This window comes from Brienomyrus brachyistius, chromosome 10 (genome assembly GCF_023856365.1).
Source record: "Brienomyrus brachyistius isolate T26 chromosome 10, BBRACH_0.4, whole genome shotgun sequence".
NCBI lineage: Eukaryota > Metazoa > Chordata > Actinopteri > Osteoglossiformes > Mormyridae > Brienomyrus > Brienomyrus brachyistius.
Window position 1 is genome coordinate 28,582,791 of NC_064542.1, and position 22,778 is coordinate 28,605,568.

General features: G+C 52.1%; 1 protein-coding gene across 1 annotated transcript in view; it reads left to right on the forward strand.

The window, feature by feature from the left end:
- The window catches only part of slit3 (slit homolog 3 (Drosophila)), a 40,416-nt gene extending 19,221 nt beyond the window's left edge, over positions 1 to 21,195 (forward strand). Inside the window, exons 12-33 of the mRNA XM_049027738.1 lie at positions 707 to 857; positions 1,547 to 1,621; positions 1,737 to 1,880; positions 3,092 to 3,235; positions 4,283 to 4,446; positions 5,523 to 5,655; positions 6,536 to 6,604; positions 6,875 to 6,946; positions 7,042 to 7,113; positions 7,553 to 7,624; positions 7,948 to 8,111; positions 8,926 to 9,050; positions 10,305 to 10,402; positions 10,616 to 10,755; positions 11,844 to 11,937; positions 12,025 to 12,162; positions 12,883 to 13,123; positions 13,826 to 13,956; positions 18,039 to 18,193; positions 18,282 to 18,561; positions 19,040 to 19,245; positions 19,681 to 21,195. Coding sequence (XP_048883695.1) covers positions 707 to 857; positions 1,547 to 1,621; positions 1,737 to 1,880; positions 3,092 to 3,235; positions 4,283 to 4,446; positions 5,523 to 5,655; positions 6,536 to 6,604; positions 6,875 to 6,946; positions 7,042 to 7,113; positions 7,553 to 7,624; positions 7,948 to 8,111; positions 8,926 to 9,050; positions 10,305 to 10,402; positions 10,616 to 10,755; positions 11,844 to 11,937; positions 12,025 to 12,162; positions 12,883 to 13,123; positions 13,826 to 13,956; positions 18,039 to 18,193; positions 18,282 to 18,561; positions 19,040 to 19,245; positions 19,681 to 19,922 — 3,110 coding nt within the window. The 3' untranslated portion in view covers positions 19,923 to 21,195. The remainder of the gene's footprint in view (positions 1 to 706; positions 858 to 1,546; positions 1,622 to 1,736; positions 1,881 to 3,091; positions 3,236 to 4,282; positions 4,447 to 5,522; positions 5,656 to 6,535; positions 6,605 to 6,874; positions 6,947 to 7,041; positions 7,114 to 7,552; positions 7,625 to 7,947; positions 8,112 to 8,925; positions 9,051 to 10,304; positions 10,403 to 10,615; positions 10,756 to 11,843; positions 11,938 to 12,024; positions 12,163 to 12,882; positions 13,124 to 13,825; positions 13,957 to 18,038; positions 18,194 to 18,281; positions 18,562 to 19,039; positions 19,246 to 19,680) is intronic.
- The last annotated feature ends 1,583 nt before the right edge of the window (positions 21,196 to 22,778 follow it).

A 22,778-nucleotide genomic window follows, 5' to 3' on the forward strand; every position in this document is an offset into this window, starting at 1 on the left:
CTGTGTGACTCTGGTCTGTCTGTGTCTCTTTGTACCTCTGATCTGTCTCTGCGTGACTCTGGTCTGTCTGTGTCTCTTTGTACCTCTGATCTGTCTCTGCGTGACTCTGGTCTGTCTGTGTCTCTTTGTAACTCTGATCTGTCTCTGCGTGACTCTGGTCTGTCTGTGTCTCTTTGTACCTCTGATCTGTCTCTGTGTGACTCTGGTCTGTCTGTGTCTCTTTGTAACTCTGATCTGTCTCTGTGTGACTCTGGTCTGTCTGTGTCTCTGTACCTCTGATCTGTCTCTGCGTGACTCTGGTCTGTCTGTGTCTCTTTGTAACTCTGATCTGTCTCTGCGTGACTCTGGTCTGTCTGTGTCTCTTTGTAACTCTGATCTGTCTCTGTGTGACTCTGGTCTGTCTGTGTCTCTTTGTAACTCTGATCTGTCTCTGCGTGACTCTGGTCTGTCTGTGTCTCTTTGTAACTCTGATCTGTCTCTGTGTGACTCTGGTCTGTCTGTCTTTCTCTGACTCTGTGTTTCTGTTTTTCACTTCCCTCGTGCATGTTTTTTCAAATGCAGTTTCTCAGTTTGTCACACTGTACATCAGTGTGTAACATGGATCTGTGTGTGCGTGTGGGTGTGTGTGAGTGTGTGTTTGTGTGGGTGTGTGTGTGTGTGTGTGTGCGTGTGTGTCCCTCCCTCATGATGGATGGCTTCTTCCCAGGCTCAGAGGACTACCGGAGTCGGCTAAGTGGGGACTGCTTCCAGGACCTGGTGTGCCCTGACCGCTGCCGCTGCGAGGGCACGGTGGTGGACTGCTCCAACCTCAAGCTCACGCATATCCCTGCCCACCTCCCAGAGCATACCACAGACCTGTGAGGGCACACGCCAGCACACACGTGCATCCACACTGCATTCTGTCATCATTTTGGAAGCAAAACAGTCAGGCCAGACATTACCCTCTGTCTATGTGGCTCCTGTAGGTCCAGCAGGCTGACAACTGAAGGCCTGACCATGCATGCCCTGTAGGGGTCAGTGTTTCCTCTGACAGTCCCCTGATATGGTTATTTATTAATATATAGAGGCCTTATTTACAGCCTATGCCCTTAGGTTGGCTGTTTGTGCACCATGGTGGTTAATACACCTCCACTGGCTCGTTTTAAAGCCTCTGACATCCACTGTCAGCATCTCCCAAGGCGCCGGTCGCCAAGGAAACCAGGCAGTGCCCTTCTGCATTCAGTGGAGGACGGGCCAGTCCTGTCTGGCACGCTCATCAATCACACAAGGACCCCTGTGTATCTGTCACCATTCTCCAGCTGTTCACACTCCGACAGGCCTGACTCCACCCACAACACACCACACGGCAGCTGTTAACCAATCAGCTGAGTGGGTGCCCCCACACAGCTACGCCGAGTCTTTAGGATGTTGCCAATGGGATCTGTCACTATCGCTTGGCTCCCTCTAGGGGAGAGAAATTGTGATGACTGCTCTGTGTGCTTCTCTGCGCCACCATCCTTCATCCTGACCCTTTGTCCTCTCTCCCCAACTCTCCTTTTCCCAACAGGCGGCTGAATGACAATGACATCGCCATCCTGGAAGCCACGGGGACCTTCAAGAAGCTTCCAAACCTGCGCAAAATGTACAGCCACGTTCTGTCGTCACCTTTTAAAAGGAGCGAGCTGTCTTGGGTGGGAGGGGGGCGGTGAATTAGGCCATTCCTGAGTGCCGCTCTGTCTCTCTTTCCTGCTGTGCAGCAACCTGAGCAACAACAAACTGCGTGACATCCGAGAGGGGGCCTTTGAGGGGGCAGGCAGCATCCAGGACCTTTTGCTGACGGGGAACCGGCTACTAAGTGTGCATGGGCGCATGTTCAAGGGTCTCACAGGCCTGAAGACACTGTGAGTGTGGAGGGTGGGGCTGGGGATTGGTTGGGGCATGAAAACCGGGCGGGGCTTGGACAGGAAGTGGGCGGAGGGTGGGCGGGATCATGATGAGGGGTGGACAGTATGTAAAGAAGGGGTGGTTTTTGGGTGGGGAGAGGCCTGGGTGTGGGTGGGACATGCGCAATAAGGAAGCGAATAAGTAGGACAGGTGAGGACAGGGTGGAACATGAATGGGCTTTTTTAAAGGACAGTGGTCAGTCACGTGTGCTTCCTGTTTATTCTGTGCTTTTATGTATGTTTGGTGCATCTTACAGAGAGACACATGTGGAGACAAATGTGAGGCACAGACGTGCAAACACACATGCAAACACTGACCTTAAACGCTCCCAGAACAGCAAAACACTGGACAGCAAAGTCTGCAGTTTATTCAGGCTCATAGTATCCAAGGGCAACATCAGCCACACAGAAAGACTGCAGGTTTATGGGTAATGAATACTGCTCGTTAGATATAAAAACAAGAAAACAAGACGTTTACAGCCTCAGACGGCTGGGAAGGCCTTCAGAGAGCTGAAACGGCCCGTAATTAGCAAACCTGGAGAGGGGAACGTGTTGAAGTCAGCAAACAGAATCAAGCACAACCCCCCCCCCCTTCCCCAGTCTCAGGAGAGATGGCCAGATTGAGTTTGTTCGAGTGGCATCCCAGCATGCCGAGCTCTCCGGTCTGGTTTATATTCTCCAGTTTGCACAGTGGGTTATAAGCTGTGATTGCTTTTGGCTGGGGCCTCTCCAATCTGTCTGCCCCTCAATGCTCTCCTCCAAAAGCCCCCCCCCCCCCGCCCCCAATTTGTCCCACTTGTTGAGGATGCAGCTGATGAGGGCGCACTTTACCACAGGGGGCGTCACTGTTACCCCAATGTAGTTTCACCCCCCTGAGCCCTTCCTAGGACATTAGTCCCATAACCCATGATTGTAATTATTTATTTTCCATTATCCTAATCGATTCATTCTGATCCCTGTGACCAGTGTAAGGATTAAAATTAAGGCTTCACTCAGAGCAGCAGATGGTGTCTGAACCTACAGCCCAGGTCCTTGATCACCTGCTGAGGACCAGAGAGATGTCCATTTCACTATGTCCCAGTGCTGTCCTTGGGCTCCACCAGTCAGGAGGCTGCCTAGCGCACGCAGCATCTCTTATTGGTTAACTGGTGTCCCATGTGTGTTTCCAGGATGCTGAGGAGTAACCTGATTAGCTGTGTGGATAACAGCACCTTCACAGGGCTGAGCTCCGTGCGTCTGCTCTCCCTGTATGACAACCGCATCACCAGCGTGGCCCCGGGGGCCTTCGGCACGCTGCACTCGCTCTCCACCATGTGAGTACGGCCCATCCGCAGCAGCACCCGAGAGCTCTCTGGACGGGGGGGGGAGGGGGGGTGCTGAGGGGTTGAGGTCCCAGGAGCACGTTGTTCAGAGACCAAGACATCATCTGCCTCTTTTAGTCTCGCTCACTGTCTCTCTCATTGTCACTACCACTTAATTTCTCTTCTGTTTTCATTTTTTGTTCCGTCCTCTCTTTCACCTGCAATTCTCCCTCCTCCTCACATCCCTCTCTTCTACTTCCTTCTCCATTTCATCTATCTCCTCTCTGCCTCTTTTTCATCTTGCTCCTTCTGTTACTCCTCCTCCTCTCTCCTCTCAATCCCCTCTTTCTCCTGTCATTCCCCCTTCTCTCCTTTCTCCACCCCTCTCCTCTGCCATTCCCCTCTCTCCTCCTTTTCTTCTCTCACCCCTGTCATTCCCCCTCTCCTTTTTTCCTCCTCTCTCTCCTGTTGTTCCCCTTCACTCTCTCCTCTCATGGCATAACAGATCTCTAATTATTCCGCGGCGAGAGCTGCCAAATCCGCTCCAGCGGCGAGCAGCTAAAAATATCCTCCGCACCGTGAACGCCGCCGCGTCCTGATACCCAGGCTGCTACGTTAGCCATGTGGGGGGGGGGGGCACCTTCACCTCCTCTTCCGGTGCTCAGCATGGGCACAGGCCGGGTGGGACCTGCCCCCATGATTATTTATCCAGGCTTCCGCTCTTGTGGGAAGCTGTGTTTAGCACTGACAGTCTGGGTCCGGAGAATAACGGCCATGAACATTCAGATCGGAGCCTCACCAGCCTGGCCAGCTGTCCTGGTCAGGAGGGGCCTACAAGCTGATCCTTTCAGAAAGACGGGGGGGGGTGGTGAGGTCACTCCTGGTGACAAAAACTCCAGCAAAAGCTGGTACTATTAGTGTTACGATTCCCGGGTAATTTGCGTAATGGAAAATAGAAATTCAGGTGAAGTCTAAGTCACATAGCGGCTGCAGGTGGCGATAACGGGTCACTCTGTGCTCTTGTTTAACCAACCCCCCCCCCCCACTGCACACACGCAGCAACCTGCTGTCCAACCCCTACGTGTGTGACTGTCACCTGGCCTGGCTCGGAGCCTGGCTGAAGAAGACGCGGGTGGTAAGCGGAAACCCTCGTTGCCAGAAACCTGCCTTCCTGAAGGAGATCCCCATCCAGGACGTGGCGGGACCTGACTTCACCTGCGACGGTATGCCTGCCCCCCCACCGCGCACACTGCTCCCTGGGCCCCGGCTGTGTTCACCCTCTGCCAAGACAGGGAGGGGAGATGGGTGGAGCTGGTTGGGTCTGACGTTTAAGGCCATGACACTTTAGCTGGTGTTCCGCGGCAGCAGTCTCTAATCTCAACCCAAATGGATTGGATCCACCTGGGTCTCGGTCTTGTGCTGTGCATTCCAGGGTCCAGGGGCTCTTCCCTCATGCGTATCCCACTCCGTCTGGGCTGTATGGCAAAGACGGCCGTTTCCTTGGCGACTCCGGGAGAAACCGGAATCCTTCAGCTACACATAAATTTTTACTCCGAAAAGGAAATGTGGTTTGGCCTCTGTCTGGACCGCCCTCCTCTGGCCGGGAAAGGAGGCAGTACGATGCGGCATGTGCCCCCTCGGGGCCCGAGGCGTCCCGAAACGGGTGTGTGGTGCTGAAGACGCCCCCCGGTGGCCGCGCCCTCAGCACTTAAACTATTTATAGACGTCTTGAGTTACACCAAAGATGTAGGAAACTGGCAGGGGGGGGGGAAATCACAACAGAAATCTAATTTGGTTTACAGGAAAACAGCTCTTACCCCCCAAACACACACGCCCTGGTCCTGCTAGTCCAGACCCAGCCTGTTTTTGTTGGACCGGACCTCTGACTTCCCATTAAGGCCTTAATGAGCTGTTTCTTTGTGATCTCTGGAGCTCTGGTAGATACCATCTCCAAGGCTGTAGATTAAAGCAGGACACAGCCAGACACCACGTGTGCTTGAGGGCAGGCGGGGGGGGGGGGTCTCTCAAGCCAACAACAATATTTACAACATGATTTTCAACATTTGTATCTTTATTATGATGATTGCTTCCCACCCACCTAATAGGCCTTGATAACTCTGGAAAATCTATCATCCAATTGCAGGGAGGCACTGCTGGGAACGCCAGTGTCCAGGTCCCTGTGGTCATGTGGGTGGTTCGTTACAATGTTATTAATGCTCCTCGGAGGCCTAGACTGTGAGGAAACTGCGGCTGATGCGTCTTTCTGTCTCTGCCACTGTCACCGCACTGCCCCCTGCAGGTACGGAGGAGAGCAGCTGCCAGCCGGCCCCGCGGTGCCCAGAGTCGTGCGCATGTTCGGACACAGTGGTGCGCTGCGGTAACAGGGCGTTGCGCTCGCTGCCCAAGGGCATTCCCAAGGACACGACGGAGCTGTGAGCAAGCCGACTGTGCGCACGCACACGCACACACACACGCACACACACACACGCACACAGTATTGCTCCAGTGCCGTAACGGCACCTTGGAGGGGGGGGGGGGGGTCCTACCAGCGGCGCAGTCCGAGGCTCTCCTTCCAAAGAAAGCGATGGCAGCATCGTCCTGAAATCCCAGCAGCCCCCGGGGCCGCAGAAAGCTGCAAAAACAGGCATGAAATAATTATTGACTGTTAAAGTGAAGTTATAATTAACTCATAAAATATTTCTGACCACCCTCTACTGCTTTTATTAGGAATGGGGGAAGGCGTTGGGGGGAGGTGGGGGGGGATTTATGGCTGTATGGAGGCAGGAAGGACGGGGAAGGGGAGCGCAGTGTTACCAGGACAGGCTGGTGACGCCACTTAAATGCTGGTTTCTTTGGGGAAAATGAGCCAATTCTGTATTTGACGGGAGTATTTGAGCCCTCTGCTGACCCTGTAGGAAAACAGAGTCTCCCCTCGCCCCATACCCCCCCTGCCCCTGTGCAATGACTGTCATCCACATTGCTGCTTCCCTAATATTTCATTTGTATTTCTGGCCTCCTGGGGTGAGGTTTGACTTTAAAGAGGCAAAATTATGTCTTGAATTGAATCCCTCTTTCTGCATTAGTGCTGCAGTCATACAGTATGTTCTATACACACAGTACATGTTCCTCCTTAAGAACGAACTGCCAGATGCTCAGTGTCAATGGGGTCCAGTGGGATTTCACCTGTTTTTTATTTTTTTCGTGGTGGCATTATATGCCAGCTGTGTGATACTGCTACTGCAGTGCAGCCCAGAGGACGACAGCAAACAGGAAGTGAGCGTATGTCTATGTGTGTGTGTGCTGCCCTTTCAGATACCTGGAAGGGAATCTGTTGACCTCAGTGCCCAAGGAGCTGTCGAGCCTCAAGCATCTGACTCTCATGTAGGTACCAGCCACACTGAGCAAACAGAGTCACCAGACAGTACAGACAATATGGGAATCTGATCAGGGAGCAGCCATTTGGATCCGAAGGCTATGAATGTAATCGAGGAGCAGTTGTCATCAGTTTCCTTGGGCCATGAATCCAAAGGCCGCGTATATCTAATCACGGGGGGCTGTTATCCTTCTCTGAAGACCCTTAAGTGATCAGGACACAGTCATGCCGCGGTCACCTGTCAGTGATGTGACTGAAGGCTTCCCATTCTCTCGCAGAGACCTGAGCAACAACAGCATCAGCTCGCTCGCCCCACTAACCTTCAGCAACATGACGCAGCTATCCACGCTGTAAGTTGCCATGACGACCTGGGGCTGCCACCTTGGGTGGGGCGTGAGTGTTTCCTGACATGTAATGGCTGCCCTCCCCCCCCCCCCTTCCCCAGCATCCTCAGCTACAACCAGATCCGCTGCATCCCGGTGCAGGCCTTCGATGGACTGCGCTCCCTACGCCTCCTGTAAGTGCGCCCCAACCCCCACCCCACGGGACCTGTGATGAATGAGCCACTCTTCCTCACAGCCTTCCGGCTATCTGTCTTCTGGGCCGTGGAACATTCTGGATCTGCTACAGATAAATAAAACGGTGGAGAGACACCCGTTCCGAAGGCCGGTGCTGGGAGGATGTGCCTCTGGGCCAGCCTCCAGACCGGGCCAGGCGTACGCCTTCCCAGCATGCTCTGCAGCGGTGTGGGTCCCTGAGCGGGGAGGGGGGGGGGGGGCTTCCACGCTGGAGGTCTGCAGGCAGATGAAAGATGAGGGAAGGTGCCTGGAGGGCGGGCACCCCCCCCCCCCCAGATGTAGATGCAGGCAGGGGGCCGGGTGACAGTGACAATGCTTGACGCCCTGGGTCCCTGTGAGTTGGTGACCACTGGTGTGCGCTTTCTTCCACCCCCTCAGAACGCTCCATGGGAACGACCTTTCGACCATCCCGGAGGGAGCCTTCAACCACTTGACGTCTTTATCCCACTTGTGAGTGTGAATGGGGAGCCGTTGGGCTCAGAGACAGGGGTCGCTCTGATGTGCCGAGGTTTAAGGAGTTTTACTGTATATCAAACCTGAAAGTCTCATTACCCGTAAAAAGCGTTTATGACATGGGAACGTCGCCCCTTTTCCCTGTCCGGCTTCAGCACAGTACCCCCACTGTTCCGAATTGCAGGGACGGTCACAATGACTCCAGTTGATTCTCCTGATAGGAGAATAGGGATCTTATGTGTGAGCCACGTAGCGACATAGTGGGAGGTATTGGGCCTTGTGTGTGTTAGTGTGTGACCATGGGCCCTCCTGTCCTGCAGGGCCCTGGGCGCCAACCCACTGTACTGTAACTGTGACCTGCGCTGGCTCTCCCAGTGGGTCAAGGCAGGCTTCAAGGAGCCAGGCATCGCCCGCTGCACCGGACCCCCCGACATGGCCGACCGCCTTCTGCTCACCACCCCCCTCAACCGCTTCCAGTGCAAAGGTGAGTTGCTGGGGTGTGGGGGAGCGGGTCAGGATGCATGGGGGCTCGCTGGCATGTGGGACAGACTGCCAGGATGCAGGGAAGCCAGTGGAGATGCAGATGTAGCAGATCCGGCCAGGATGTGTGGGAATCGGATGGGATTTGGGGGAGCCGGCTGGGATGTAAGGCAGTTAGCGGAATTTGTAGGGAAGCTGGCCGGAGTATGTGGGAATCGGATGGGATTTTGGGGAGCTGGCTGGGAAGCGGGGGAGGTGGCAGGATGTGGGGTAGCAGACCGGGATATAAGGGAGTCGAAGGAATGTAAGGGACCATGGCCGGGATGTGTGGAAGTCCATGGGATGTGGGGGACCTTGCCGGGATGTGTGGGAGTCGGCAGGATGTAAGGGACCATGGCCGGGATGTGTGGAAGTCTGTGGGATGTGGGGGACCTTGCCGGGATGTGTGGAAGTCTGTGGGATGTGGGGGACCTTGCCGGGATGTGTGGAAGTCTGTGGGATGTGGGGGACCTTGCCGGGATGTGTGGAAGTCTGTGGGATGTGGGGGACCTTGCTGGGATGTGTGGGGGTCGGCGGGATGTAAGGGACCATGGCCGGGATGTGTGGAAGTCCGTGGGATGTGGGGGAACTTACCGGGATGTGTGGAAGTCTGTGGGATGTGCGGGAACTTACCAGGATGTGTGGGAGTCGGCGGGATGCACTGACATACTTTTCCTCCTCTCGAACTCTTGTTCCTTCTCCCTCTCTCATTTTTTCATTCTCTCTTCTTCTCGCTACATCTTTGTCTCTCGTTCTCACCAACATCTACCCCCTCCCAGGCCCCGTGGATTTGAACCTGATGTCCAAGTGCTCCCCCTGCCTGGCCTTGCCCTGTCAGCACAATGGCACCTGCGTGGGCGACCCCTCCGGCTCGTACCAGTGCACCTGCCCCTTTGGATACAAGGTGAGCCATACCCATGGCCCCCCTGAGGTGTCCGGAGAGCCCGTCTTCTTCCTGATTGGGGAAACTCCGTGTAGCTTTGGATTGGAATGAAGCTGTAACCCTGATAAATGGTCTCAGATGAGGGCAGTGGGCCGGTCGCAGCTGACAGGTCTACTTTCATACAACCGATCATTCAGCTCTCCATAAGCAATGAGCCGGTAGACAGGAAGCCGGCTGTCCTACGAGGGGGATCATTGCCGCGACGACTCCCCACCAAATAGGAAAAGTAAGGAGCTGGCGTCAATGAACAGGAGCGGCAGTCCATTTAAACAGCACCCACTTGACCTCTGACCCCCAGCCCATCATCTGGGTGTGGGGTTACTGTCAGCAGCTCCTCGCATAAGAGCCAGGGCTTAACCTCTGGCCTGCTGGAGACACTGGAGCTGTGAGCACCCTTTTTAATTAGACTAAACCCTTGTTTGGGGGGGGGGGTGACTTTGAGAATGTGGTGAAGAAAACCCAACTCAGAGAGTAATTTTTTGAAAAACAAAGCAAAGATCCTTTATACTTAAAAGTGCCAAAACTTTCCAATTGTCATTCTTTTTGATCCACTTCTCAGTTTTGTGGAATTGGGTTAGTGTCCTTGGAAAGTGTAAAAGTGAAAGTCAGGGGGACGTGTATGTGTGAATGAGCATGTATACACCAAATGTCCCCACAATGTCATAAAAACCTGTTATTCTGACGTTTTGGGGCTACCTTTACGGTCCCCACAAGGGGAAACTCAATTCTATAAAAATCTATGCAGTCAGAAAACTAAAAATGCCAAAAATGCTGCATTTTGTTTGGTTACTTTTGGTTGAGGTTAGCGCTGGGTTCGGAGTTAAAGTTGTCGGTGCTGGGATTAGGGTTTTTCCCATAGAAATGAATGGAGAGTCCCTACAAAGATATGAATACAAACGTGTGTGTGTGTGTGTGTGCGTGATGCCCTTCTTAGCCAGCAGTGACCCCAGACTTATTAAAATGTGTGAAAAGGGTTTGTGTAGAGGGTGCAGGGGGGACTCTGATCACAGCACGTAAATGTAGCCAAAGTCGTGCTAGAAATCAATCTCAGGTCACCAAGCGGCAGGCCGAGTGAGACAGTAATGCAGTTTGACAGCAGTGACTTGAAGGAAACAGAGTTGGCAATACAGACAGTGGCGTGTGATGGGAAGAGACGCTGGTACACATATCTAAGGCCCCGCCCACCCACTCTGACCCCCCCCCCTCACTGCACAGGGCCGTAACTGTGAGGTAGCCATCAACGCCTGCATCAGCTTCCCCTGCCTCAGTGGCGGGACCTGCCACGTGAAGCCAGGCCAGGACGACCAGTTCAGGTAGGACCACGGACGAACAGTCTTACGTTTATGAGATAACCAGTCTTGCTGTGCCCTTACCTCCAGTTACATTCATCCTCTTCCTCCCAGTTGCACCAACCTAGGATGGGTGTTGCTCCTTTTCCCTGAGACTCAGCTGTCCCATAGGCAGTGAGAGTACTGCAGTTTCCTGTCACACCCTAACCCTCTCTCTCACTCTCTCACTCCGTGTAGCTGCGTGTGCCCGCCTGGGTTCGAGGGCCAGCGCTGTGAGGTCAATCCCGACGACTGTGAGGACAATGACTGCGAGAACAACTCCACCTGCGTGGATGGCATCGACAACTACACCTGCGTTTGCCCCCCCAACTATGCAGGTAGGGCCCATTCGGGATCCACACCGGGTTCGCGGACCAGTTCAGACAGCACCAGCCAGCTTGTGGTGCAGATTCAATGGTCTGCTGTGACCCTGAGGATGGGCGGGGCTGTGGAAGCCCATTTTGGCAGTAATTACAGGACTTGGTGTTGCTGGGGGGTAAGGAGCTTGACACAAACGCTTACTGGGCACTTTTTATGTTTAAAGAACCGTCCCGAAACGGACTCTGGCTTTTGTCCCACTGTCACAGCTGCCTCGTAGGGCCTCCTGTTGCTGCCGGATACATACCCTGTTATTAGTTACATCGAGACAGGGAGTCTGCCTGGGCACTGGGAGGAGCCCTTGCTGATGATGTCACGTCAAGGGGTGGAGTCTGACCAGCAGGGGGTGGAGTCATAGGGGCAGGGTCTGAGCCAAGGGGGCGGGGCCCAGTGGCCGCTGAGCAATGTAGGGTGTTAATTACTTGGTAATTCAAAGACAGAGAAGCCATATGATACCTCCCTGTTTTGTGTGAAATGTGTCATAATTCCAGCTGGATCATCACTGAGTGTCAGACTGGTTATGTTACGGTCAGCAGCTGTCAAGTTAAGGCCGGCTGTTCTCTTCGGGCTTCATGTCGCTTGTAGGCCCTTGAAGTCCGTTGTTAAGGAGCAGCAGAATCAGGGCAACATGCACACCTTTCACCAGAAGGTTACCATGGTACTGGTAACCTCATTATGATGTACTGGTTACCATGGTGCTGGTAATGGAAACAAAAGGTAAAGCGATGACATGCGGGACTGTAGCGGGTGTATATTCTGCAGAGGGATGTATCACACTCTTTTGAAGCTCCATGAGACAGATTTAAGGAAACATTTCTTATGTGGAGAAACTCGAACCAGAACTTAAGTGGACATGTGTGATGTACGACCTTTGCTGAGTCATATTAATCATGAATGAATGTGTGTGACATCTGGGCTTTGAAAAGTATTCTCCAACCCCCCCCCCACCACCACCCCTGCGCACTTTCTCAGAGTCAGAGGAAAAGTCGGTTGGGTCTTTCTGAAACAATCAGCACCCCCACGTCTCACTGTGTGCGTGTCCCTGCAGGTGACCTGTGTGATGAGGTCATCGATCATTGCGCCCCCGGGTTTGACCCCTGTCAGCACGACGCCAAATGCATCACCCTCGCCAAAGGCTACAGGTCAGCGCTCCCAGCCTCCCGCCAGGTTGCCCGCGGGGCTTTGCCATGTCACCAGGCAGCAGCTGAGGCTCTGCACGTGCTCCCTAGGTGTGAGTGTCCCCCGGGCTACGTGGGTCAGACCTGCGAGCAGGACTACAACGACTGCCTGGAGAATAAGTGTCAGCACGGGGCGCAGTGTGTCGACGCCGTCAACGGCTACACCTGCATCTGTAAGGAGGACTTCAGGTGGGTATGCACCCCCCCCCCCCCCCCCCGCCGCCATGGCCCTCCGCTCTATGTTTAGGGCCCTGTAGGATGACACAGATTCCTCAGTCCTGGTGGAGAAGTGTGCAGTGAGACCCTGACAGAGCAGTGTGCAGTGAGACCCTGGCAGAGCAGTGTGCAGTGAGACCCTGGCAGAGCACCAGTGCACAGGAGAACCAGGGGCGGATCCCAACAGAAGCAGGGTCGTCCTTCTGTGACAGCTCCCCTGCCCCCCCCCCCCCCCCACAACGCACACGCACACACACACACACACACACACACACACACACACATAAGGCGCCAGAGGCGGCCCAAGGAAGTCATGCAGGAAAAGAATGCAATTCTTTATTGGTAAGTGTGTGAGACAGGCGGCAGGATGGGGGCGGCCCTGGGTGGGGGTGCTGAGTGAGGGCTGGGGGTGGAGCTGGGGGGGGGCTCACCTTGTGACCCTGGCAGAAATACGATCACAGCGCCGTTCTCTGGGCTCTCAGATGCCTGCCCGTCCTCCACATGCACCAGTGCCGTGCGCCATACTGGTGACGCCTGGAAATCTGCATCACAAACACATCAAAGCACAGTCTGGCTTTAGGAGCCGGTTCTACAGCGACCCAAACAGTGAATCAGGGTTTCATAAGTTGCAGTGCCGGAAGGCGAAGGCTAACGTTAATGCTAACCCCGAGCGCTCATTCTGTTTGTCCCCAGCGGGCTATTCTGTGAGGTCCCACCTCCCATGATCCTCCTGCAGACCAGCCCATGTGACCAATTAGACTGCCAGAATGGGGCGCCGTGCCTGCTGGTCGCTGAGGAGCCCTTATGCCGCTGCCTTCCCGGATTCTTCGGCAGCAAGTGTCGCAAGATGGCCGCCGTGCACTTCCTGGGCAGGGACGCCTACGTGGAGCTGCCGGGTGCCAAGCCCCGCCCTACTGCTCAGATCTCGCTCCAGGTAGTGCCCCGCCTCCACACCGCGTCACATAAGGCAGGAAGTGCGAACAGGAAGAGGGGAGACAGCAAGGGGGCAGGGCACATGGGTAAAAGTCTGCAATCACATGGCCTGACATTATTAGAATGTCACCTTTTGTCCCACTGGAGCAAGCAGTCCATCCACAGAGACACTTGTTATGCTAATGAAGTGTGGCACGAGTCATTATCACTACAGCCGCTGAGAAATGACTCGAGATGATCTCTATTGCATCCAGAGCTCATTCATTTAAGGCAGAGGCAGGTAGCTTAGCCACAATCTGAAGCCTCGGGTGTCTCAGTCTGGTCGGTCTCGGTTTAGGCGAGAACTGCGCCCCCCCACTGACAGTGCTGGGGGATGCAGAGTCAACCGTCACCTTATCATTCTCCGGGGAGGATCTCCGAGTCGTTTCTTACTGCCAAGCGCTGACATCTTCTTTCCTCATCGAGAGTGGCGTTATCCTGGTGACTGTGGGGCAGCCCCACCCAGGGCTGACACCTCCTTGATAGAGCCCCTCTCAGCGGCGACCCCAGTCATTTAAAAGCCCCTATTTTCAGCGCCAGGCCCCGCTGCATGTGACCAGCCTAGTTAAGAGTCCCCGTCATTGCACGTTTTGTTGGTGCCCTGCATGTGAGTCCAGGACCCGCAGACAGACGCACCCTGACTGCTGCCCCCGTCCTCTCACAGGTCGTCACGGACACAGACAACGCCATCCTGCTGTACAAAGCGGACCAGGACCCTCTGGCTCTGGAGCTGTACCAGGGCCACGTACGCCTCGTGTACTACATCTCTGGCTATCCGCCCACAACTGTGTACAGGTTAGTACACACACGCTTTTCCCAGCGTGCTGTCCTTATATCCCGAAGTGCCCGATCGGTGCAATATAGGGCTCCTATCCACCATGTTGGAGTCACTGTTTATGTCAGAAGCTCACGTTTTGCCTGTCTTACGCTGAACATGAGGCTGATGTGTTTAAACTCTGCTGCTAGCTCTTCCCTTGTTTCTCTGTAATTCGGTCTGGCTTGGCTCATTTGCTTCCCTGTCTCCTCAGCCTGACATCACGCCGCAGGCCTTTTGGCAGGGCGCGGTCCCATCGCGGCCGTGGGGTAGTGGTGGTGGTGGGGGGGGGGGGGGCAGGGGGGCTGTCCTGCTGCGTTATGCTGATGAAGGTCATGGAGGAGTTAGCTGCTAGTGCTCAGTTGGAGGTTAGCATGGAGTTAGCAGTTAGAGGTTAGCCTGGAGTTAGCAGTTAGCGCTCAGTCAGAGGTTAACCTGGAGTTAGCATTTAGCGCTCAGTTAGAGGTCGGCCTGGAGTTAACAGTTAGCCATCAGTTAGAGGTCGGCCTGGAGTTAGCAGTTCGCGCAGAGTTTGTGTATAGTGCTGATTCTGGCAGAAGAAGAGCAGGCCTCTTGCTGCCTTTTGCAGCTCTAAAATGGCATTCGATCTGAGACCCCGCTGTGTACCACCTATTAGCCTTCAAGGTAGAGCTGAGTGGCCTCCTCTGAGTGCTCCTTCAGGCTTGGGGAAAAAGCAGGAAAAACTGTGTGGAGCAGATCCTGCATCCCAGGGGGTGTTATCACTGCCACTGTAGCACAACCACCCAGCACCTGGAAGGGTTCTTCAGGAGGTACAGAGGCAGGGCAAAAGAACAAGGACAGACCGGTCTCTGTGAGGGAGGCCAGTGTCCTTACAGGTGCAGGCTTGGAAGGAGGGCAGTCAGGGGCCAGTGGGTCGTGGGGGTTCCATCAAAGACGCATGATTAAGGTGAGATGAACCCCCACCTGCACGGGCCTGGTGGGGCCATGACCCTTCCCCAAAATGTCACTCGGAGCCCTTTATTAGTTTAAGGAACAACGTTGGAAGCAGGCCAGAGGAACAGGAGGCCGGCAGTCAGTACCCACACCCTCCAAAAATTGATGGTGAAACAACCTCCCCCCTTTTGAAACGTGGGTCAGCACCATGGGGTCTGAAATACTGGCAGCTGAGCTAAATTATTAAGGGAGGCAGGGAGCCCATGTGAAATCACACTGTCAAAGGCGCAGGCTTAAAGAGGGGCTCCACCTTAAAGCCAGGCCCAAAGACCAGGCAGCGTAAACAGCCGCCAGCTCGTGCGGATCAAAGTGACAATTTACAGGCCCGCTGCCACCCCAGCCAGACGTGGCCAAAGTCTCACCCCACGCAGAAGGAGAATGGCTGCGGTGGTGGAGTTTAGCTCCGACCTCCAGGTCTCACGCTGCCTTGGGATCCCCATACGCTGTGATATCCAGAGATCCTCACATACCTCACCGTGCCCCCAGGCTCCAGGAGGCCCCGCTAGGCCTCAGCCCCAGACACCACAGAGAGGGCCACTCTCTTCTGAGCACATTCGGCTTACAGAGGCTTTCGGTCACGGCACTGCCCGTCTCCAGCCACTCTGGCAGGGCCGCCTGGAAAGAGCGCGATGGTGTTCCACGATAGTGCCGGGTAATTGGGTTCAGAAATGTAAACATGTCCGCGGGGTTGCTGCTGCAGATAGGTCCAGCAGATAAAGGTGCCGGTAATTGTTCTGAAGTTTGTGTATGTGTCATTTACAGCGTGGTTTTCACTCCCCGCTAAGGGGAAATTGCCTTCCGCCAGAGCGAGGGGACCTGAGGCCGCCAAGACCTTCAACGGCTTCGTGTTTATTTTTGTTGAATTCCGTAATGGACCACTTTAAAGATCAAAGACACCACCCCTCCCCTACCCACCAAAAAATATATCTTGGCCTGTAGAAACTTCCCGCCTGTCAAAATATAGACAAAGCCCAGTATTGGCAGGAAGTCCAACTGTTGGGAAAGACACTGTCATGTTGGACTGGGCATCTGCTGCCCTCTAGTGGTGAGACGACGAGCTGTGCAGCACATTGGCCCCTGTATCCCCAGCATGAGCTCATGGGAAGTTTTAGCATCACAGAGTAAAGCCTGACTCCACCTTCTTTTCCCCTTAGAGACACCTTATCTCATTTTGAAACACATTGCCCTCATCTCTCAGGATTTGATTTGCACTAACAAGCATCCGTCAAACAGGGAGACACGCTTTACATACACTATTCACACATTACATGAAGAAGCCGGCCCAGACGGACCCTCGTCCTGGCTGCGGAATCCCGCCTCGGCATCGGGATAAAGTTGCAGACACTGTAATGCAAACCACGCTTTCATCTGCTCTGGGTCTTTGTTTAGCTTGAGCCTTTATAAACTGTGGGCAGGAGCTAGATTGTTTATCTACAAACAGAAAAGGGCCAACTTCCTCCCTGTGACCAAATGTGAAGCATTTCTGTGTACGAACAACGTTTTCGGGGTTTTAGATTCACAGCAGTGGTAATCTCTATTTATACTCCCAGGCCTGTTTGCATGTTCTGTTGTCAGTGCCCTGAGCTCAGTTACACCCATAGTATGGCAGTGATGTTGTTACAGTGCCATCTGTTGGCCATGCCGGTTAAGTTCGGTTTCAGCAGTAGAGCAGAGAGCTGCAGCTGTCAACAAACAGCGAGTGAGGATGTTGAGTCTGTGTTCTGAGACTTGCCAGTTCAAATCCCAGGGTCAGCAGAGTGATTTCACCATTGGGCCCATGAGCAAGGCCCTTAACCCTCTATTGTTCCAACAGGAAAATGTACATTGCTCTGGATACGAAGTGCCTACGAAATAAATAAAACTGTAAATGGTGGCCAAATGTCCATGTATTTAGAGTTTGTTAATGGGTCTTAAAGAGATCAGATGGGCTTGTTTTCTGTAGTTATGTTAGACCCGGCTGGGGTCCCCTGTGTCTCATTGCTCTACAGCACCACCTACTGTCAGCTGAGTGCCTTGCAGGACTGGGAGTGAAACTGTGTAAAGTGTTTTTCTTTGCCAGTGTCCCATCACTCGCATCATGGTTCCAAATTCTGATACCAGCCTTTTTTTTGGAAATTGAACTGAGGTAACACAGGAAATGTAGATTAGGATGGGGAGGGGGGGCAAACCAAAGGGGGTGTGAAATCCATACCCAGCTGGCTTGCCCATCTTCTGTTGGGGAAACTTAGGGAAATGGGACAACTGGCCATGTAAGTAAAAGCAGCGTGTATCAGTGAGCATGTGACACTGTATGTGTGGTGTTCACAACTATCATCATCATAGAAAACAGGGGACCTCTGACCATGTTAGCATGCCTCTGTCGTCCGCGGGGCTTCAGCATGCTAGGGTTAGGGTGCCTTCTGGGGTCCTAAGTGAAGTTTGAGATGCTGAGCCCTCTCCCCCTGTCCTCCCCAGATCACTGGGGGGGCTTTAATATTGATATTGATGTTCAATATGATGACTTTAGCATGAATGGCTCCACAAAAACAGGAACATAAGACAGTAAGTCCAGAAGCTGCATTATCTGTATCTGTTTATATGATAAATAATCTCTCTTTCTCTTTGTCTATCTTTCTCTCTCTCCCCATCTATTTTTCTGTCACTCCTGCCTATCTTTCCCTCTCTGTCTTTCCTTTGTTCTCTTTCATTTGCACTCTTCCCCTCTGTTTCTCTTGTCTCTTTTCCCTTTTTTCTGTCTTTTTCTCTCTCTTTCTAACTCTTTTTGTCTTTCCTGCTCTGCTCTTTTTCCCCTTTTTTCCTGTGTCTTATCTCTTTCCCACTCTGTTTCTCTCTTTTCCTCTGTCTTTTTATCTTTCTCTGTCTCTCTCCCATTGTCTCTCTGTTCCTGTGTTTTTGTCTCTTTTCCTTTTTCTTGCTTCCCTCCCTTTCCTTATTTTCATGTCTCTTCATTTATCTTTTCCTCTGTTCTTTCATCTCTCTCTCCCCCTTCCCACTGTTTTCTCCCCTGTATGTCTCTCTTTTCCTCTGCCTCTCTTCCTTCTCTTCACGTCTTTCCGTCCTACCCACCTTTCCCCGCTCCGTCTTTCAGTGACGAGTCTGTAAACGACAGCCTCCTCCACACAGTGGAGCTTCTCATGCAGAACCACACCTTGGTTCTGGTGGTGGACAACGGCGCCCCCAAGAGCCTGGGGAAGCTGTCGCGACAGCCCTCGATCGACCACAGCACGCACCTGTATGTCGGAGGTGAGATCTGAATGTGTGCGTGCACGTACCCTGTAAAACGCCCCCCCCAGCCCGTTGCTGACTTGCTAAATCTGTGTGTCTCCCCCAGGTACGCCACCAATGGTGGGGGCTTCAGCTCTGCGGCAGAGTGGCTCCCACGCCTTCAGAGGCTGCATCCTGGACGTGAGAGTGAACGGCGAGCTGCAGGACCTGGGTGCCGGCCGCCGGGGGAAGCAGGATGTGCAGTCAGGCTGCCACTTATGCGGCGTGTGCGGGCAGGGGACCTGTCGTCAGCGGGGTGACACCGGGGTGACCTGCGAGTGCCCGGCTGGCCGTGGCGGACTACTCTGCGACCACAACAGTGCGCCCAGTCCCTGTCAGACCAGCAGGTAGCAGACGCAGTACTGTTAGCACAGATGTGCCACATACACTGTTTTATGTTAGCTCACGCTGCTAATCAGAGACAGTTAATAGCAGCGTCTGTAACACAACTAAAAATCATGTCATGCTGTTATGCTAACTCTTAGATATTATTAGGCTGTGCTTGCTAACTGCATACAGCAGCATTCTTCCTCCTCTCTCTCTCATCCCACTGTCTCTTTTACTCACACTCTCACTCTACCTACTCTATCTAGGCACTTGCTCTTTACACACTCTGTATTTTTGCACTCTGACTGTCTCTCTTTACCCATTGTCTGTCTCACCCTCTTCCCCATTCTCTCTCCTCGTTGTCTTTATGTCACTCTTTACACAATGTCACTCTCTTTACCCACTGTCTGTCTCTCTCTCTGCTCACTGCCACTGTCTCTCCTTGCATCCTGTCCTTTTCTCTTTACTTACCTTCTTTCTCTGGTTCCCCTGCTCCAGGTGCGTACACGGTTCCTGTGTGCCCAAAGGCTCCTCCTACAGCTGCAAATGCTCCGAGGGCTACTCCGGCCAATACTGTGATCGCAGGGAGGAGCCTCCAGCCTGTAGGGGGCGCCAGTGTGGGCATGGCGAGTGTCAGCTAATGGATGGCGGTGAACCGACGTGCCGCTGTCAGTCGGGCTACACGGGCCCCACCTGCGAGACAGGTGAGATTTTGCTGAGGATTCACAGCATCACTGTGTTGGCAGACGTGCATGGTCACACCCACGGTCGACCTGAACAAGCTGCCAGTTGCTGACAGATATTAAGGATGCATAACTCACTTCCTGCATGGCATCCCTAGAGGGCCTGGTTTGTACCTTTGGGCAAAGTACTTAATTGCTCCAGTAAACAAACTGAATCAATGAATACAAACCTTGAGCTGTTTGAATGAATGTGACCAACGGGGATTCTCCCACAACTGAGCCTAGTTTATTATAACCAATTAACCAATCGTAAATGTTTCATATAGTTATGTCTAGGGGGTTAGGGCCAATGCAGTGCTTAATTTTAGGATTACAAGGTTCATAAGTGAAACTTTGGGCATCTGCAGAGATCACGTATCCACCCCACATGACCCCCTCCACCCTACTCCCCCTCAGAGCTGGCCTGTCAGGGCGACATGTTCCGGGACGTGCTGAAGCGACACATGGGCCACAAGACCTGCACCTCCACCAGCAAGGTTCCCCGTGTGGAATGCTCCCGGGCCTGCCAGGGTGGGCTGTGCTGCGCCCCCGTCAAGATCCGCCGGCGGAAAGTAGTCTTCAAGTGCAGCGACGGCTCCTCGTTCTCCGAGGAGCTGGAATCCCCTGTGGAATGCGGCTGCACAAAGTGCCTGCTGTAAACCCCCAGGGGTCAGAGGAAGGACAAGGCTTGAGGGCCAAAGAAATATATTGTAAAATAAAACAAATAGAACTTATTTTTATTAAGGGATTTTTAAGAGACTTGTTTTTTTTTAAAAAAAAAAAAAAAAAAAGTGGGGTATATGTGTCATATGAGGCTTTACTACGTACCGTAAATAAATAAACCAACAAAACAGATTAGCATTTCTGAAATTATATAAATTTATATGTGTGTGTGTGTGTAAGTGTAAGTGTATAAATCTATATAAATGTGTAACCTAACCTGAGGATTGGACCTGCTCTGTACTGCATGTCTTTGTGAGTGTTGGAAAAGAAGCTTTGGAACACTGAGGTGCAAGTGAGGAGTTTCGTTCCGCTGAAAGAGAAGGGATCTGGGGTCGGGGGGGCAGGAAGTGCCCTCCCCCCCACAAGACTATCAAGACAGTCAAGCTCTCACCCTCAGTGTTGGAAGCAAAATAAGACAAAAAAATGAACTGGACCACATTTTAGCAAAGTTTATAATGGACCTCAGCCTTACAGGGCCACCTATCGGTCTTGGACTCTCTCCTCAGAAGCTGAGAAATGTGATTTTTTTGTTTTCATGGGGAGGTGCACGTCTCTGGAGCACATACCCAGACGTCGTCTTCCTCCTGGTCTTCCTCCAAACCCCCGGTAAATGCCCTCACTGTTCCCCTGTGAGCCCCTCAGCAGCTGCCCCGCGCATCTTACGGCGGAGGGCAGAATGTGAACTTCAAATGACGGGTGAAGTGTTTGTGCCGTGGGGGTCCTGAGGACGGCAGCTGCCCCCCCCCAACTGCTCACGTTTTTAATGGCTAGGATATGGTACTGCTGTTTGACAGTATAGTGTTGGTTCTAACTATTCTTGTCCCTCACTATGTTAACTATTAAAGAAGCATATGAAGCCGGTTACTACTGTAATGTTTACCTTATACCTGTTCCTTATATATTTTCCACAGGAAGTGCGGTCACCGTGCCCAACGCCCATGAGATGTTAGTTACTAAAGTAGTGTGAATGTTCTCAGAAGATCTCCTCAGGCCTCAGGCCCAGCATGGCTCTGGACTCAAGAACAATATACATAGTTAATGAGCTTCCTAATGGCTTGAAGATACTTTATATTAAAACTTTTAATGTCTATTATGGCGTGACTAATAAAAGTTCTGTCTTCCAGACATAGATATTTTCTGGTAAAATATGAATCCGAGTGTTGTGTACTTATACTAAATGTTGAATTAAACCCTATTGGAATTGAATAATTTGGCCTCTTACTGTGTTGGTGCTGAAATGTGCTACATTAAATGTCAAGGGTGCAGGGTATAAAATGTTTGGGATTTTTAATAGTTTGTTTATGTATATTTTAGATACATGGAAGAGAAGCTAACAAACTAACAAACTGTGTTTGAACACGCTATGTGTCAGTGATGTTGCTGGAACTTATTGTTTTGCATAATTACACAAGTACTTCATACATACATTATCGCATGAATACCGCATAACCAACGACGCAAGATGCGGGTAAGTAAAATGGTATCTCCAAATTGTCCTACGTGTGTTACCTACAGTGGAGAAGCATCTCACCCAGGGTGTTCCTCTACTTTGTACCCTATGTTCAAGCCCCCCCAATCGTAAACTCAGTATGTGGTCGGACGTTGGATAGAGTCTTAAATCACCTCCGCGTATTAGAAACAGAACCCAGATTCTCAAGTTCAAATGGGCCCAGTCCTTCCGGCGCGAGAGAATCCCCATTAACACAAACGCCAGTTGCGCTTGTAAACAAGTTCTTACGGCAATTCCATCCAGCAGTCCGTCACGAACGGCCCGTCCAGTCAGCTGTCCGAAGCGCCCTTGCACACACTGGCCCATTAGGTGAGTCAGTGGTTTGTGCCTGCATTTTATATTTTGCTTATATTTACTTTGCCTTTACTTACCATCCATCACAGTGCTTATTTGCAGAAGAGCACCAGGTGGCCCGGGTTATTATTAGAGTTCTGTTTTCGCCTCAGCTGCACGCGACGCTCGGTGAGGCGGCTTGAACGTAAACTTTTCCCCAGACGTGTTTATAACTACGTGCGTCTCCCCTTCACATGGTGTAAGTACCCCAGTAATACCTTATAATCGGGATTTGAAGCACAGTTCAGCCTCCTTCAGCATTAACCTTTTTTTCTTTATGTCCTGAAATCCAGTAACAAAAAATCAAAGTGGACGATTTAATAAGCGGTCAGTTTTGCGCTAAAGGTTTTTTCCCATCAGCTTTAATGTTAATTTTCGTTATTCGCTCTGATTTATCTAGTGGATGACATATTCCTACATAATGCCTTGATTTCTGTCCCATGTTTTTTGTATTTTTACTTATTTCTCTTACCGTTCTGCCGCCAAAACTTATATCTAGTAGCTAGAATCTGTGTAAGAAGCGATCCGCGAATCACATGATATTCTGATGCATTCTCAGGAGGACGTTAAGAACGATACGCAAGAATATTAATTGTAGTGATAAACCATTTTGATGCTGTTTGAAGTTTAATTTACATGTTGTGTTTTTTAAAAATCGATTAGTTCAACCACGCAATGTTCACAATAATCAAATCGAATAAAAATAAGTCTTTGACCACATTTTCAGTCTGTTTTTCTTTGCTGGAGAAGGACGACACGAGGCCGCTTGTGGAAACCCAAATTGCCTGCAACTGAACATGCTGCATCTTTAAGACTGTGATCATAAATACATATGATAACTAACAAATTAATGTGCAGGACTCGTTCATGATCCAGCAGGGCTCCCCCTCCTCGCTTATTCTGATGTACACCTTTCAGACTGCTTTCAAATGTACTACCAAGCATAATA